We start from the raw sequence: 16748 nt of genomic DNA on the forward strand, positions 1-16748 counted from the left end.
CGAACGTTGGCAGCCTCTGCTTGGTTGATAGCCTGCTGGATCACCTCCAGCGAACGATCAATATCGGCAGAAGTTTCCGGGTGTTGATCATAGTCGATGTTGCTGTCGACCACTTGCTGAAACTGCTGCCAGTCAACGTTGTGGTAATCTTTCCGGGTTGGTTGCCGCTGCGGAGTAACGGAAGCTCCAACCTCCACAACCACCGGATAGTGATCAGAACTCAACTCTTCAAACACCTCAGGATGAGCCACGTTCTCAGCCATATTGGTAATGAAGAAGTCGATGATTGAGTGATTCCCAGACCGAGCCACCCTCGTTGGACGATCCGGACTCACAACGTTGTAGTATCCGTTTTGCAGATCGTTGTGCAGAATCACTCCGTTCCGATTCCTCCTGCTGTTGCCCCAAACTTCATGCTTCGCGTTGAGGTCACCAGCGATGATGTACTTTGCGCTCCGCCGTGTCAGCTTCTGGATATCGCTCTTCAGTTTTGCTGCTGAACCATCTCTGGAATTCACCTGACGTGGGCAGTATGCAGCAATGAAGAGTACTGGGCCAACCGAAGTGGGAATTTCCACCCCAACGGCCTCGATGATGTCCAGCTTGAAGTGTGGCAGCCGGCGTGGCTTGAGATCACGATGAACAGCGACAAGCACACCTCCTCCTCCAGAGGTGGTCCTGTCGAGCTGCGTCGCGATCTTGTAGTTTTGCAGATAAACTTTTTCACCGGGCTTCAGATGAGTTTCCGTGATGGCAGCTACGTCGATCTCCTTCTCGCGAAGAAAATCCACCAGCTCTAAGTTCTTCCTCCTAATGGAGCAAGCGTTCCAATTCAGCAGCTTGAGGGACCTACGATCCATACTGGATGACGAACGAGGTCAGCACTTCAATCTGCTGGGTCTTGGTTTTGCATCCACGCAGTGCAGCGGACATCTGTTTGAAAATATTGAGGAGTTCGGTTGAGGTGTAAAGATCATTACCATTTTCCTCAACTGCTGGTTCTTGGGTTGGTCTTGGCTCCTGGCTGAAGCCCGGTGGTGGCGGTCTCGGCTCCTGGCTGGAACCCGGCCGTGGATGATTCATCTCAGCTCTCTTCCTGGGATCCAACGGCAACGGTGCCAAGTTCGGGACCTGGCGTCGCGGTTGAAGAGGTGGAAATTTTGCTCCACCAGGGCTGGAGGAGTTCTACGACGCTGAGGCTGATTCTTCGTCGATGCTTGCTGCCGAATTTTCACGAACTCAGCTCTCTTGGGGCACTTTCGGTCGGTTGACGAGTGCTCACCGTTGCAGTTGAGGCACTTCACCAGCGAATCTTGGATGCACTGGGATGTGATGTGCGCATCGGTACCACATTTGGCGCAACGACGCTTCAGGTGGCAGTTCTTACCTCCGTGCCCGAAGCCCAGGCAGTTGAAGCATTGTGTGACGTCACGATGCACTGGTCGGTATCGCTCCCACGACACGATAATGTTGAAAACCGCTCGAATTGCCTTCAGCTCAGGAAGCGTCGTCGATCCCTTAGCCAAATGCAGCAGGTAGAGCTGGTCACGGTACTTGATGTCTTTGTTGCGTCGGCTCATTTTGTGCACGGCCAACACATCCAGTTTCAAAACTTTTAGCTCGGCAGCTAATTCCTCCACTGGCATGTCGTACAGACCTCTGACGACGATTTTGTACGGCTTATCCATGACGACATCATGGGTAAAGTATTCCGCCTCGTTTTCGGTCAAGTAATCCTTGACCAGTTGATAGTGCTGCCTGGATTGCACCAGCACCTTAAATCCGTCCTGACACAGACGAATGTTGCCTAGGACTTTCCCAGACTTGATGAGTTCAACCAGCCCCGCTCGAAAGTCGATCGTTGCTGCTGATTGCCTCACATAAAAGGAGGCAGTTTCTCCTTTCGCTGTTTCACTTCATTCTCCTTTGCTTCCGCTACCTGGTCCTCGTCAGGCAGTCCAGCGAACTTGTTGTTCTTCAATAGCTGCTCCTCGTGCGACGAAGAGTTCTCCTCCTCCTCATCCATCGGTACAGTACCGTCGCTCTTTTTCGTCTTTTTGCTGTTCGATGTCACTTCCAAAAGCACCTTCCTTTTGGAAATCCCGGTTTTTGGCCATCAGTTGAGGCCTCAACCTTCCTTTTGGAAATTCCCACTTTTTTGCCTGCTTGAGCCGCAGGTAGGGCAATATTGCCGGCGTTTTGCGCCGGGACGCGACGAGTCATGTTGATTCAGACAACCTTCACCAACGAATGCTCGGATAACAATGAACATATTGGTATTCTTTTGGTATTACAGTGTTTTATCAAATTCCTCTGATACTATGGGAAAATTTTGACCAATTTTGACAAAATAATTAATTTTGCGCTAAAATGATGTCTCAAAGCGAATGCTTTCATTGAAAACCGGAAATTTCAAACTTGATTTTTAACATTTTTGATATACCCCCTAAAGAAATTATTTAAATTTGTGGAAAATTTTCAAAGTCAGGATGCCACATTTTGGTATTATTTTTGTATTGAAAGGATTATTATTTTGGTATTGAAAGGTTTAATCAAATTCCTCTGAAACTACGGAAAGTGTTTTATAAATTTCGACGAGATAATTAATTTTTATTTGACTTGAAACCCAAAAATGATTAAGCTGATTTTCATATTTTTTGATATACCTTCTAACATTTTTTTTTTTGAAAACGTAGAAATTTCTCTAAGTTGGGATAACCAAATACTTTGAAAAACGAGTTAATCAACAGATTATTGAATTTTGGTGAATTTCAATCCTTATTTTTCAATCTTGTTATTTTACAGAATCCTCAAGAACTTCAAGCACAGGCTGTTCATCAATGACAAATGCATTCGGTGTGGTGAAGAATATCACTAAGAACAACATGGAATCATCAGGTGAGTAGATTTAGCTGTTGCATATGGATCATTTCCGTTTTTTCACTAACTGCAACTGGTGCACTAAAAATGGTATACATATACCAAATTTTGGTATTACTTATGCAAATACCGACCAAAATGTGCTCTTGGATGCCCAGTAATAGATGGTAAAATACCATGAAATCAAACCAAAATCATGTATGTGGAAGACCACAGGAATACCAAAATCTGATTTCCATTTCAATACCAAGTTTTGGTATTCAAGCAATGTTCAAAAATCCAGAAGACCTCAACTTGGTATTGAAATGGTTTTATTTTACCCTTGGAATAACATTGTTTGGCATTGTTGTGCCCTTCCACATACAAGACTTTGGTATGATTTCATGGTATTTTACTATCTATTACTGGGCAACCAAGGGCACATTTTGGTTCCTGTTATTTGCCCAAGTAATACCAACATTTGGTATTCCCGTGTTATTTACCCCTGCTCGGGTTCGCTTTTCGTGTGGCAAAATTTTGAACTTAAATCGTCTGTAACTCAGTTTAATCATGAAATATCTTTATGAAACTTTCAGGACTGATTGGAAATCATCTTTTTAATGGATTTGAATATTTTTTTAATTATGTATTATTGTGATGTTTTACATGTATGTAACCCCTTAAAGGCCAGCCCCTATTTTCTAAAGCCAATTTCTAAGCAACTTATGGTTCAATTTTTAATGTTCATAAATGAAACTTTTGCAAAATATTCTTTCGAATTCTTCACGAGTCTTTAAAAAAAACATATTTTCAAAATATTTTTATTTTTAAACTTTAAAGGATTTAAAGGATAATTAAAGGATTTAAAGGATAAATTTTTAATACAGTCCAGAACCTACTAGTAAAATACTCTAGGTTAATTCGGGATTAATCTTCTCCGTCCGTTCACAGTACCATTTTACTACCGAACCATGCTCTTGATGCCCTCGTATGCCGATGCCCAGATCTGAGTGTACGTAATAGTCTACATTGGTATCATCTGTCCCTTAAACTAATTTACCATTTTGTGTGTCACACTGCCGATTTGCCGAAGCACAGAAGAAAAGAGCACCATATAATGAAGTTGGCCAAAGTTAATCTTCGTCGTAAAAAGAAACCCAGACCTGAAGCGGAAAAAAATGTAATAATATCGATCCCCATGAAGCCATCGGTCCGTTTCACTTTTCTAGGAATTACTCATGGCCAAGGCATGGCTCTCGGACCTATCTCAACCGAGCAGCAGAACAGTCCTAATGAGGGTCGTCGCCTGGTGGCAGCAATTTGGAAAGCATTTCCCAGCCGATTGCCGAGGAGACATGACGACCGTTTTTGTTCCCTGAGATGAATGCCTATCTATTTTTTTTCTCAGGGTTGGGTTCAAAAATAGGCGGTTTAGTTCAACATTAAAATTGATATATAAATAAAAGTCTAACTACACTTTCTCAAATACGTCACGAATGACGTGTGCGAGTTTCCCCGAACCTGTTAAATCCGGCTGATCTTAAACGAAAAACCCCTGCCCTTTCCTGGGAACTCACAATTCACTGACAGAATTCCAAAAGTGGCACCTTTTTCGGTTTTGTAGACTTCATGGAAAGTGACGCTGTCGAGGTTTCAATGTATTTGGCAAGGAACCCTTTTAGCAGTTATTTGGAAAATGCTTCAGGCAAAATGGATTTCTTGAAGTTTCTTGGTTGTATTCAGAGAAATTTACAAAACAGGCACGATTGAGCAAACAGTAAAGCATTTTAGAAGTTGTTTCGCAATTGTAAAGAAAATTTCAGAATAAAAAGCTCAATACGTTTTTTAAAGCAGCTTTTTTCAGCAATGAGGCATGATAGCATGGTGTAATTAGTCTTTATAAATTCATATCATTGTAGTGAAAATAAAGCAAAAACAAACAGCCACTTATCAAAGCTTCCACTGTTGATAAACAGGATAACCAACGTTGCTGTTCCGGGGAAAAAACTCCACCGTTCGGCACCCTGCTCCACTTATGCAGAGCTCGATAATAGCCCCTTCCGCCGTTGTAATTATGGCCCACAATCACCAGTTGTGTGTTTTCCGTGAATTCAAATTACACGCATTTCCCGGGACTGTCGGTCGCCACCAGGCTTCACGGAATATCAATTTAAATCCTAGCCGATCCTGTCTCCGGTGGCAATTATTGTCGATACTGTTGATCGCATAAGTGTCCCAAAAATTTATTTTAATTTTGAAGCATTTTTTGTAGTACCGGTAGTATTCAAATAAAAACATAATCAAAAATAATGTTGTGAAGTGAATTTTCTAACAAGGGATCTTAACCCTAATGGTCCAAGCAAGTGCCTCATTCCCTAGTGTACAACACTAGGGTCCACTACCCTGCACTCAAAACTGGACATCGTCATAGGAGAGGATAAAGAGCATGGTTCGGTAGTAAAGAGGTAGGGGGAAAGGAGGTAATATGCACCCACTAAGGGAAAACTGTGATTTCTCATCCATTTCAGCATTACTGTGGAATAATTTTGTTCGATGTTCTAAACCAACTACTATTCTTCGTCATCCATGTGAAAAAAGTCTTAAAAAACCTCAAAATTGTTCGAAAATATCAAATTTCTAAAAACATTTTTGATTCAATTCAAGCAACCATGCGGGGCAATATGCATCACAGCGATGGGGCAAAATGCACTACAACAACGGGGCAAGATGCACCGACTTAAAGCAGTTTTCACTAGTCACCACTAGATGACACCGCTGTTTTTTTTTTTTTTCAAAGGAGCTTCACTGCGGTGCATTTTGGGAGCGTTCTTTTATTACGTAACGCAGTAGGGGGGGAGGGGGGGTCGGAGGCCGTGTTACGCTCAATACAAAATTTTTGAAATTTGTATGGAAATTTTGTTACGAGGGGGGGGGCGAGGGGGTCTAAAAGTCCGATTTTTCGCGTTACGTAATAAAAGAACGCTCCCTTTGCCCCGACTACGCTTTTTGTAGAAAATTTGATTAAAAATGCATTTTTTGATTTTCTTGGACTCAGCTATCTAGAGAATAATGAAAATTATGGCAAAAACTATATAACTCAACACTTACAATATCAATAAATGCTTTTTATATTGTCCAAAAATCATAATGAAAGTTCTATGAGCAACTCTCTAAGAAATCGGCCGATTTCGACCATTTTTATTTTTTGTATTTTTTTATTTGACTCAAACTTTGTGGGGACCTTCCCTATGACCAAATAAGCTATTTTGTGTCATTGGTTCACCCATACAAGTCTCCATACAATTTTGCTGCTGTCCATACAAAAATGGTACGTAAATATTCAAACAGCTGTAACTTTTGAGTGAATTTTCTGATCAATTTGGTGTCTTCGGCAAAGTTGTAGGTATTGTTGAAGACAATTGAGAATAAAATATGTACACGGAAAAAAAAAATTTGCAGATTTTTTTTTAAACTTTTTTTTCACTAAAACTCAATTCCCAAAAAACGTATTTTTTTATTTTCGAGATTTTTTGATATGTTTTAGGGGACTAAAATCCGCAACTTTTGAGCTATAGAGAAAAAAAACGAAGTTGACTTTATAGCTGTCGGCCACCATTGCTAGTACCAACCGCTAGTGTCTTCCTTTTATCTACAAGGACTTCGCCGCCCTGGGCTCCTAAGTGTATGAAAGTATGGCACGGAGCGACGGCGCCGAATACCCATATTTACCCAAAGAATTTTAGAGCGCCCGCCGCGGGATTCGAACCGGCGACCTCTGGATTGTGAGTCCAGTGCGCGGTCCGATTGATCCACACGGGCAGGGCAGAGCTATAGAGAAACATGGTCTAAAAATCTGCCGCCAAGTTATGAATTTTTGAAAAATAGTGATGTTTGGAAAAAAATCCAAATTTCATGCAAAAACAAATTTGAAGTTATTTTTTAATGCAAAATTAAATTTTCAATCGAAAACTAGGGGAAATTCTCGTATCTTTGGCAGGTTAAGCTCTCGCTCCTAACTCCATCCAATTTGCTGATTTTCACTATTTAAACAACTAATTTTTCAAAACTTTTGGCAGAAACTTGCTTGCTCACTTCTTATTGAGCTATTTATCACTCGATTTCAGTTGAAAACGCTTTAAATTAGCTTTAATTGCATGTCAAAGTTCTGACCTGCCAACATTAGAGGCACGCTGGAATTAGATGCTGTTCCCCTACTTTACATTTTTTTTTTTTTGATAAAAAGCTCCGTTTTCAAGATATAGCCACCGAAAGTTTGATTTTAGCAAAATATTTGCAGTTTTTCTATTTTTAAAAAAGTGTGACCATGAGCGACCATTTCTAAAAATATTTTTTTTTTAAAGTTCAGAAAATTTGCTATGAAATTGTCTAAAAGACATTGAAGATTGGACCTCGGGTTGCTGAGATACAGCCGCTTTAAGAAAAAGAAACACGAAAATTGAAGTTTTCTAAATCTCACCAAAACAACCCACCATTTTCTAATGTCGATATCTCAGCAACTAATGGTCCGATTTTCAATGTTAATACATGAAACATTCGTAAAATTTTGCGATCTTTTCGAAAAAAATATTTTGAAAAAAATTAAATCAAGACTTACATTTAAAATGGGCGTTATATTCAATGTTTGGCCCTTTTAAAATGTTAGTCTTGATTTAATTTTTTTCAAAATATTTTTTTCGAAAAGATCGGAAAATTTCACGAATGTTTCATGTATTAACATTGAAAATCGACATTAGAAAATGGTGGGTTGTTTTGGTGAGACTTAGAAAACTTCAATTTTCGTGTTTCTTTTTCTTAAAGCGGCTGTATCTCAGCAACCCGAAGTCCAATCTTCAATGTCTCTTAAACAATTTTATAGAAAATTTTCTGAACTTTAAAAAAATATATTTTTAGAAATGGTCATTCATGGTCACTATTTTCAAAAATCGGAAAACTGCAAATATTTCGCTAAAATCAAACTTTCGGTGGCTATATCTAGAAAACGGAGCCCTTTATCAAAAAATCTGTAAAGTACTTTTCGATTGCAAATTCAATTTTGCATTAAAAATTGATTTCAAATTTGTTTTTGCATGAAATTTGGATTTTTTCCAAAAATCACTATTTTTTCAAAAATTCATAACTTGGCGGCAGATTTTTTGACCATGTTTCTCTATAGCTCAAAAGTTGCGGATTTTAGTCCCCTAAAACATATCAAAAAATCTCGAAAATCAAAAAATACGTATTTTGGGATATTGAGTTTTAGTGAAAAAAAGTTGATAAAAAAATCTGCAATTTTTTTTTCCTTGTACATATTTTTTTCTTAATTGTCGTCAACAATACCTACAACTTTGCCGAAGACACCAAATTGATCAGAAAATTCACTCAAAAGTTACAGCTGTTTGAATATTTACATACCATTTTTGTATGGACAGCAGCCAAAATTGTATGGAGACTTGTATGGGAGAACCAATGACACAAAATAGCTTATTTGGTCACAGGGAAGGCCCCCACAAAGTTTGAGCCAAATCAAAAAATACAAATAAAATACAATTCCGGTTTTGGTAGAGAATTGCTCCTATGAAAATTAGATGAAAACACAGCATTTAAAAGTTTTGCAAATAGCTTTAGCTACTACGATGCTCAAATATTTCCAGCATGGTTCAGCAATGTTAAGCTTCCAATTTCAATGATTTTTTTCCGGAAAATTCTTCCAAATACCGAAAAAAGCAGGGGTGCATTTTGCCCCGGGGGTGCATATTACCCCCTCTCCCCCTAAATGGTTTGGTAGATTTTTGACAGTTCGAAATATTTCTAGAAAATTTACCGCGGTTAACCAAAATCAAATTAACAATGCTACTCTTGTAAGCTTATAAAGAATTTATAAACATTGAAATGTTTTCAAAGTCGTCAACAGGTTTTCGATTTTGAACAACAATGTTTTCGATTTTGATTATTACGGATAAGCTTACAGAATTTCTATCCGCATAGTGTTGGATATAAGGGTATGGTGCTCTTGCTCTTGGTGAAGGTTCCAGTGTGTTGGTCCAGAGGGTAGGAGTCACCCTTTCCTAATGTTCAACATTTAGGTAAAGAGCTTTCATGTTGACAAGCTGCGCCTTTGGTACAAAGGATTGTATTGCGTTTATCAACCAGAAACACAAGCCTGATTACCTTCTCCTGTCCCGTTATCATAATCATGAACTCTTCACACCCGTCAGTACCAACCAACCACTTTCCCGATGCGCCATAAAATCCCTTTCTGGTTTATAAAAAACTACACAATTTGCATCCACTTCCAACTTGCGGCTATGGAAAATTGTCGCATTCGTAGAAAACTTGTTTCCCACCGAGAGTACTTTTTACTCAGAAATTCTATCAGTTATGTGACTTCAACGTTTCTCAACAACAAAAAACATCAAAGACAAATATAATGTACCCATTCAGAATAATTCGCGGCAGCGTCGCTTTGGCATAAATTTATAATTGATGCGGTGTTCTCTCGCCGAAATGCAGCTGCCTCGAACTTCAAAGAATTTCGGACTGGGCTCGGCGCTCCGCAGGAACTTCAGAACCGGCTCCTTTTTGCAACTTGCCCAAAATGTGACCTCGAGTGGGCAGTTTCTGTTTTTTTTTTTTTGTGCAATTCGACTAGCGGTCGTTGGTCGGCCAGTAATTGAATTTAATTTTTAATGTCATTTGTTTTTTCAAATAATCGGAAGCAGAGAGTTGGTCGCAACTTGGTTGCAGAGTTCTCAGCTCTGGAATTTCCATTTTTCAATTCTTCAATTCTTCAGTTCTTCAATTCTTCAATTTTTCAATTCTTCAATTCTTCAATTCTTCAAATCTTCAAATCTTCAATTCTTCAATTCTTCAATTCTTCAATTCTTCAATTCTTCAATTCTTCAATTCTTCAATTCTTCAATTCTTCAATTCTTCAATTCTTCAATTCTTCAATTCTTCAATTCTTCAATTCTTCAATTCTTCAATTCTTCTTAGAGTAAACTTGTTTTTTCTCTTTAACTTTTCTCACCACTCGTAAACAACATTTCATCTTCCCAATAAAAGCAAACCAACAGAACCGTTCCATATTGTGCCTGCCAACCGGACCATGTAATTGAAGGTGAAATCCATGAGATGGCACGGAGCTCGACCCCTATGCAATGTGGGTCAACTAATTCCGCAAAGGGTGACCGGGTGAAACTCGAGTCTCTCTTGTATCGACAGCCGTTGCATTTCGACCACATTGATCTGCAACGACTGGTCCAGCTGGAATCTGGAAACACAAAGGTCCAAAGGTCTGTGTAAGATTCAATGTTTTCTCCGTTGCAAATATTGCATAAACAAATTGTAAACATTTAATCAAGACCAACCACCTTCGATGCTCGTCATACACACCGGATTCGTTTCTTGACCAAGACCACACGGATAGAAATCCTGTCCGGGAAATCGACAACATTGTTCTCGATTCGTTCTGAAATTCGTTTCAGAATGTTGTCGACCAGTCGTCCGGTAACATTTGCATTGAAATCGACAACAATGTTCTCGATTCTGAAGCGTGACGATTGGGTACGCCTGGCTCAAAACAAAAGCACGCAGCCATCCCGAACGGTTTAATCGGTTTTGAATTGACCGTTGGTTTTGGTTTTTGAATTGACCGTTGGATATTTCTTTTGGTTCAGTAAAACAGTTGATTCGTTTTTTTTATTTATTGAAGCAAAAAATACATCATTCATTAATAAACTTATCTTTGTGTGAGTGTGTGTGTGTGTGTGTGTGTGTGTGTGTGTGTGTGTGTGTGTGTGTGTGTGTGTGTGTGTGTGTGTGTGTGTTTGTTTGGAATATGGAAAAACAAGAAATTAGTTTTTTGACAATCAGGAAATATGGGAATCTGGGGATTAAAGAATGTGGAGTTTTTGAGAATTTGGGATTTTCTGAATCTGGGAATCCTGAATCAAAATTAGGAATTTGTGATTTAAGGAACTTGATATTATGTTATTTTAGAAATTTGGGAATATCGGAATTAGAAAATTTAGGATTTGGAGATTTAGAAATTAAGGAATTTGGTAATTTGGGATTTTGGGAATTTGAGAATTTGTCATTTGGGAATTTGTGAATTTAGGAATTTGAGAATTTAAGAATTTGGGAATTTGGGATTTTGGGAATTTGGAAATTTGGGAATTTGGTAATTTGAAAATTTGGGAATTTGGGATTTTGGGAATTTGAGAATTTGGGCATTTGGGAATTTGGGAATTTAGGAACTTAGGAATTTAGGAATTTAGGAATTTAGGAATTTAGGAATTTAGGAATTTAGGAATTTAGGAATTTAGGAATTTAAGAATTTGAGAATTTGGGAATTTGTGAATTTGGGAATTTGGGATTTTGGGATTTTGGGAATTTGGGAATTTGGGAATTTGGGAATTTGAGAATTTGGGAATATAGGAATTTGGGAATTTGGGAATTTGGGAATTTAAGAATTTAGGAATGTAGGAATTTAGGAATTTAGGAATTTAAGAATTTAGGAATTAATGAATTTATGAATTCAGGAATTTGAGAATTTAGGAATTTGGGAATTTGGGAATTAGGGAATTGAAGAATTTGGGGATTTGGGAATTTGGAAATTTGTGAATTTGGGATTTGGGAATTGAAGAATTTGGGGATTTGGGAATTTAGGAAATTGAGAATATAGGAATTTAGGAATTTGGGAATTTGAGAATTTGGAAATTTAGAAATTTAGAAATTTAAGAATTTGGAAATTAGGAATTTAAGAAATTATGAATTTAGGAATTTGAGAATTTGGAAATTTGGGAATTTAAGAATTTGGGTATTTGGAAATTTGTGAATTTGGGAATTTAATAATTTAAGAATTTGGGAATTTGGAAATTTGTGAATTTGGGAATTTGGGATTTTGGTTATTTGAGAATTTTATAATTTGGGAATTTGGGCATTTGGGAATTTAAGAATTTGGGAATTTGGGAACTTGGGAATTTAGGAATTTGAGAATTTAGGAATTAAGGAAATTGGGAATTTGGGAATTAAAGAATTTGGGGATTTGAGAATTTGTGAATTTGGGAATTCAGGAATTTGAGAATTTAGGAATTTGGGAATTTGAGAATTTTGGAATTTGGGACTTTGGGAATTTGTGAATTTGGGAATTTAAGAATTTGGGAATTTAAGAATTTGGGAATTAAGAATTTGAGAATTTGGGAATTAAGGAATTTGAGAATTTAGGAATATGGGAATTTAAGAATTTGGGAATGTAAGAATTTGGGAATTTAGGAATTTGAGAATTTAGGAATTTGGGCATTTGGGAATTAAAGAATTTGGGAATTTAAGAATTAAGGAATTTGAGAATTTAGGAATATAAGAAATTAGGAATTTGGGAATTGAAGAATTTGGGGATTTGAGAATTTGGGAATTTGTTAATTTGGGAATGTTGGAATTAGTGACCTTGTTAATTTGGGAATGTGGGAATGTGGGAATTTAAGAATTTGGGAATTTTGGGAATTTGAGAATTACGGAATTTGGAAATTTGGGAATTTAAGAATTTGAAAATTTGGGAATTAGTGAATTTGTTAATTTGGGAATTTGGGAATATGGGAATTTGGGAAATTGGGAATTTAAGAATTTGGGAATTTGGGATTTTGGGAATTTGAGAATTTGAGAATTTGGGAATTTAAGAATTTTGGAATTTAAGAACCAGCGAATTTGGAAATTTAAGGATTTGGGCATTTAGGAATTTGGGAATTTAAGAATTTGGGAATTTAAGAATTTGGGAATTAAGGAATTTGGGAATTTGGGAATTAATAAATTTGGGAATTTGGGAATTTAGGAATTTTGGAATTAAGGAATTTGGGAATTAGAAAATTTGGAATTAAAGAATTTGGAAATTTGGGAATTTGGGAATTTAAGAATTTGGGAATTCGGGAATTTAAGAATATGGGAATTTGAGAACTTGGGAATTTATGAATTAAGAAATTTATTAATTTGAGAATTAAGGAATCAAGGAATTTAGGAATTGAGGAATTTGGGAATTTAGGAATTTGGGAGATTAGGAATTTAGGAATTTAGTAATTTAGGAATTTAAGAATTCAGGAATTTAGGAATTTAGGAATTTAGGAATTTAGGAATTTAGGAATTTGGGAATTTAGGAATTTAGGAATTTAGGAATTTAGGAATTTAGGAATTTAGGAATTTAGGAATTTAGGAATTTAGGAATTTAGGAATTTAGGAATTTAGAAATTTAGGAATTTAAGAATTCAGAATTTAGGAATTTGAGAATTTAGGAATTTAAGAAAATAGGAATTTTAAATTTTACAATTTTAAATTTTAATTTTTGAATTTTGAATTTTCAATTTTAGAATTTTAGAATTTTCGAATTTTCGAATTTTCGAATTTTCGAATTTTCGATTTTCGATTTTCGAATTTTCGAATTTTCGAATTTTCAATTTTCGAATTTTCAATTTTGAATTTTAGAATTTTAGAATTTTAGAATTTTAGAATTTTAGAATTTTAGAATTTTAAATTTTAGAATTTTAGAATTTTAGAATTTTAGAATTTTAGAATTTTAGAATTTTAGAATTTTAGAATTTTAGAATTTTAGAATTTTAGAATTTTAGAATTTTAGAATTTTAGAATTTTAAATTTTAGAATTTTAGAATTTTAGAATTTTAGAATTTTAGAATTTTAAATTTTAAATTTTAGAATTTTAGAATTTTAGAATTTTAGAATTTTAGAATTTTAGAATTTTAGAATTTTAGAATTTTAGAATTTTAGAATTTTAGAATTTTAAATTTTAAATTTTAGAATTTTAGAATTTTAGAATTTTAAATTTTAGAATTTTAGAATTTTAGAATTTTAGAATTTTAAATTTTAGAATTTTAGAATTTTAGAATTTTAGAATTTTAGAATTTTAGAATTTTAGAATTTTAAATTTTAGAATTTTAGAATTTTAAATTTTAGAATTTTAGAATTTTAGAATTTTAGAATTTTAGAATTTTAGAATTTTAGAATTTTAGAATTTTAGAATTTTAAATTTTAGAATTTTAGAATTTTAGAATTTTAGAATTTTAGAATTTTAGAATTTTAGAATTTTAGAATTTTAGAATTTTAGAATTTTAGAATTTTAGAATTTTAGAATTTTAGAATTTTAGAATTTTAGAATTTTAGAATTTTAGAATTTTAGAATTTTCGAATTTTCGAATTTTAGAATTTTCGAATTTTAGAATTTTAGAATTTTAGAATTTTAGAATTTTCGAATTTTTGAATTTTCGAATTTTCGAATTTTAGAATTTTAGAATTTTAGAATTTTAGAATTTTAGAATTTTAGAATTTTAGAATTTTAGAATTTTAGAATTTTAGAATTTTAGAATTTTAGAATTTTAGAATTTTAGAATTTTAGAATTTTAGAATTTTAGAATTTTAGAATTTTAGAATTTTAGAATTTTAGAATTTTAGAATTTTAGAATTTTAGAATTTTAGAATTTTAGAATTTTAGAATTTTAGAATTTTAATATTTTAGAATTCTTGAATTTTAGAATTAATTTTTTGAATTTTAGAAATTTAGAATTTAAGAATTGTAGTATTTTATGATTTTAGAATTTCAGAATTTAATTATTTATGGATTTCAGAATTTTACAATTTAATGTTATGATTTAAGAATTTTGAAATTTCTAGAACTTAGGAATTTAGAATTAAAAAAAGAATTTAAGTATTTTAGAATTTTAGTATCTTTGAATTTTAAAATTTTAGAATTTAACCATTTAGGGTTTTAAGGATTTAAGAATATTGAAATTATAGAATTTAAGAATCTTATAATTAAGAATTTCCGATATTTAGGTTTAGAGAATTTTAGGAATTTGTGATTATAGAATATTAGAAATTAGAATAGAATTAGAATAGAATTAATGAAATTTAGAAGTGTTTTGTGGTGGTAGAGTGTAACAAAGTGAGTGTGGGTTTTCAGCGCCTTCCGCACGACCGAAGAGCTTGACCGAGATCGCTTCCAGGATGCCGACGGAGCTCGAGTTCGGTAGATGCGCCTTATTGTCCAACAACCCAGACTGGTACGCGGATGATGTTGGCCGCCCGGCCCGTCGTCGTGGTTCAATTCTGGTGGAAGAGGTCGGTGTCGGAGCCTGTGGCGAATGAAGGTCGATTAGATCGATCGATTACGAATTTTGGGAGATTTTTTTCATTCAAATTTTACCTAGCTTCTCAGGGACGTATCTAAATCAGATTAGTAGCCAGCCTATTCGCTCGTTGATGATTTCCTCCCGCTGCACAACCACATCATCCTCGGTTTCCGGTGGTGGGTGAGTTTGAGGAGGAGGAGAAGGAGGAGGAGGAGGAGGAGGAGGAGGAGGAGGAGGAGGAGGAGGAGGAGGAGGAGGAGGAGGAGGAGGAGGAGGAGGAGGAGGCGCAGCTTCGTGGAACGTCTCGCCTCGTGATGAATTCGGCGGGTCAGCGTGGTTCTGTGTAAGCAGATCTGCGCGATCTGCCATCTGGAAGAGGTAGCGTCGCAAACTTACTACACTTTTTGGAAGCACGATTTGATGGCATTGGACGCTACTCGTGGTGCGAAGCCCGAATCCGTCCTCTTTCGATTCCGCTGTCCGTGTCCACTTTGGCTTAAGAGTAACCTACCTACGGGCCGGGCTCCGCTAAACTCAACGCCGCTAGCTTCAGCACCGACATTTCCCTTCTTGTCCGATACACCGGCCAGCTGCGTTCGGTCGGTCGGTCCTTGCATGAGCCTTCCTTGCGGTCATCGCGATCGCCCCGGGGCCCTCCGGAATCGCCGGAACAGCAGGCTTCAGTGTCGACGGAACAATCTCTGGAGGGCAGGGCAGGTACTTTCGCCACCGGTTCCAACGCGCACCGAGTTTTTGGCCAGCACTCGAAAAAACAAACATAAACAAACTGTCGCACTCACAGTCGTCCGTGTGGAATTGGGTTGCGTTTGACAGTTGTTACGCTTGAAAAACTTTGAGGAAATCGAGGAACGTTTTCGAAAACAAAATGTTTCGAAAGTGATGAAAATGTTGTCGTTTTTGAAAACATATGAAACAAAATCGAAAACAAACGATGTTCTCGATTTCAACACAATTTGGTTTCGGTATTGCGGACCGGATTTCTATCCGTGCAACCACCTGACTAACGGAAGAAACTATTTCTCATTCTCTCCCATTCCAGCTGGCCTCGAGGAGGACTGTGTGGACTTCCAGGGCAACTCGGTGGCCCACGGGCTGCTGTACGTGCCCGGGCCGGGCGTGTGCAGCCTGTGCGTGTGCTACCACTCGGAGCCGCTCTGGTGCAAAGCAATCTACTGTGATCCACCCTATGTAAGTATACCCAACAACAACTCAATCTACGCTATACATATATCTACGGAGGCGCCAGCAAAATATGCAGCTTCCAGCTGTTGGTTGCATGTCCTGCAAACGGTTCACGTGTCACAGACGGATTGGCCAACGTGGGCACAACATATTGGACACCACCGGGGAAACACAGATACCTGGGATCGTATCGATGAGCAAACTTTATTGAAACGGTGGGTTTGGATCAGATTGACCTGTGGGACATGATTTTTTTTTTTTTAGTTGGCTCAAACTTTGTAGGGACCTTTCCTATTACCAAAGAAGCCATTTTGTGTCAATGTCACTCATCACCCGTGCTCATCACTCCATACAATTTTGGCAGCTATCCTTACAATAATACGTAAATTTTCGAAAATCTGAATGTTTTGGAGAAATTTTCTGAAAGATTTGGTGTTTTAACAAAAAATAACGTTCCCGAAATTCCAACGCTGAGTATTGATTTAAATATATATATATATATATATATATATATATATATATATATATACATATATATATATATATGTATATATATAT

The 16748-nt window shown here is 36.4% G+C and overlaps 1 protein-coding gene across 1 annotated transcript in view; it reads left to right on the top strand.

Annotated features, from left to right (window-relative positions):
- Positions 1 to 16748, top strand: part of LOC6046215 (integral membrane protein DGCR2/IDD) — a 153964-nt gene that overhangs the window by 56937 nt on the left and 80279 nt on the right. The window contains exon 3 of the mRNA XM_038266318.1: positions 16048 to 16196. Coding sequence (XP_038122246.1) covers positions 16048 to 16196 — 149 coding nt within the window. The remainder of the gene's footprint in view (positions 1 to 16047; positions 16197 to 16748) is intronic.

The sequence above is a fragment of the Culex quinquefasciatus genome, chromosome 3 (assembly GCF_015732765.1).
Source record: "Culex quinquefasciatus strain JHB chromosome 3, VPISU_Cqui_1.0_pri_paternal, whole genome shotgun sequence".
In the NCBI taxonomy this organism is placed as follows: Eukaryota; Metazoa; Arthropoda; class Insecta; order Diptera; family Culicidae; genus Culex; species Culex quinquefasciatus.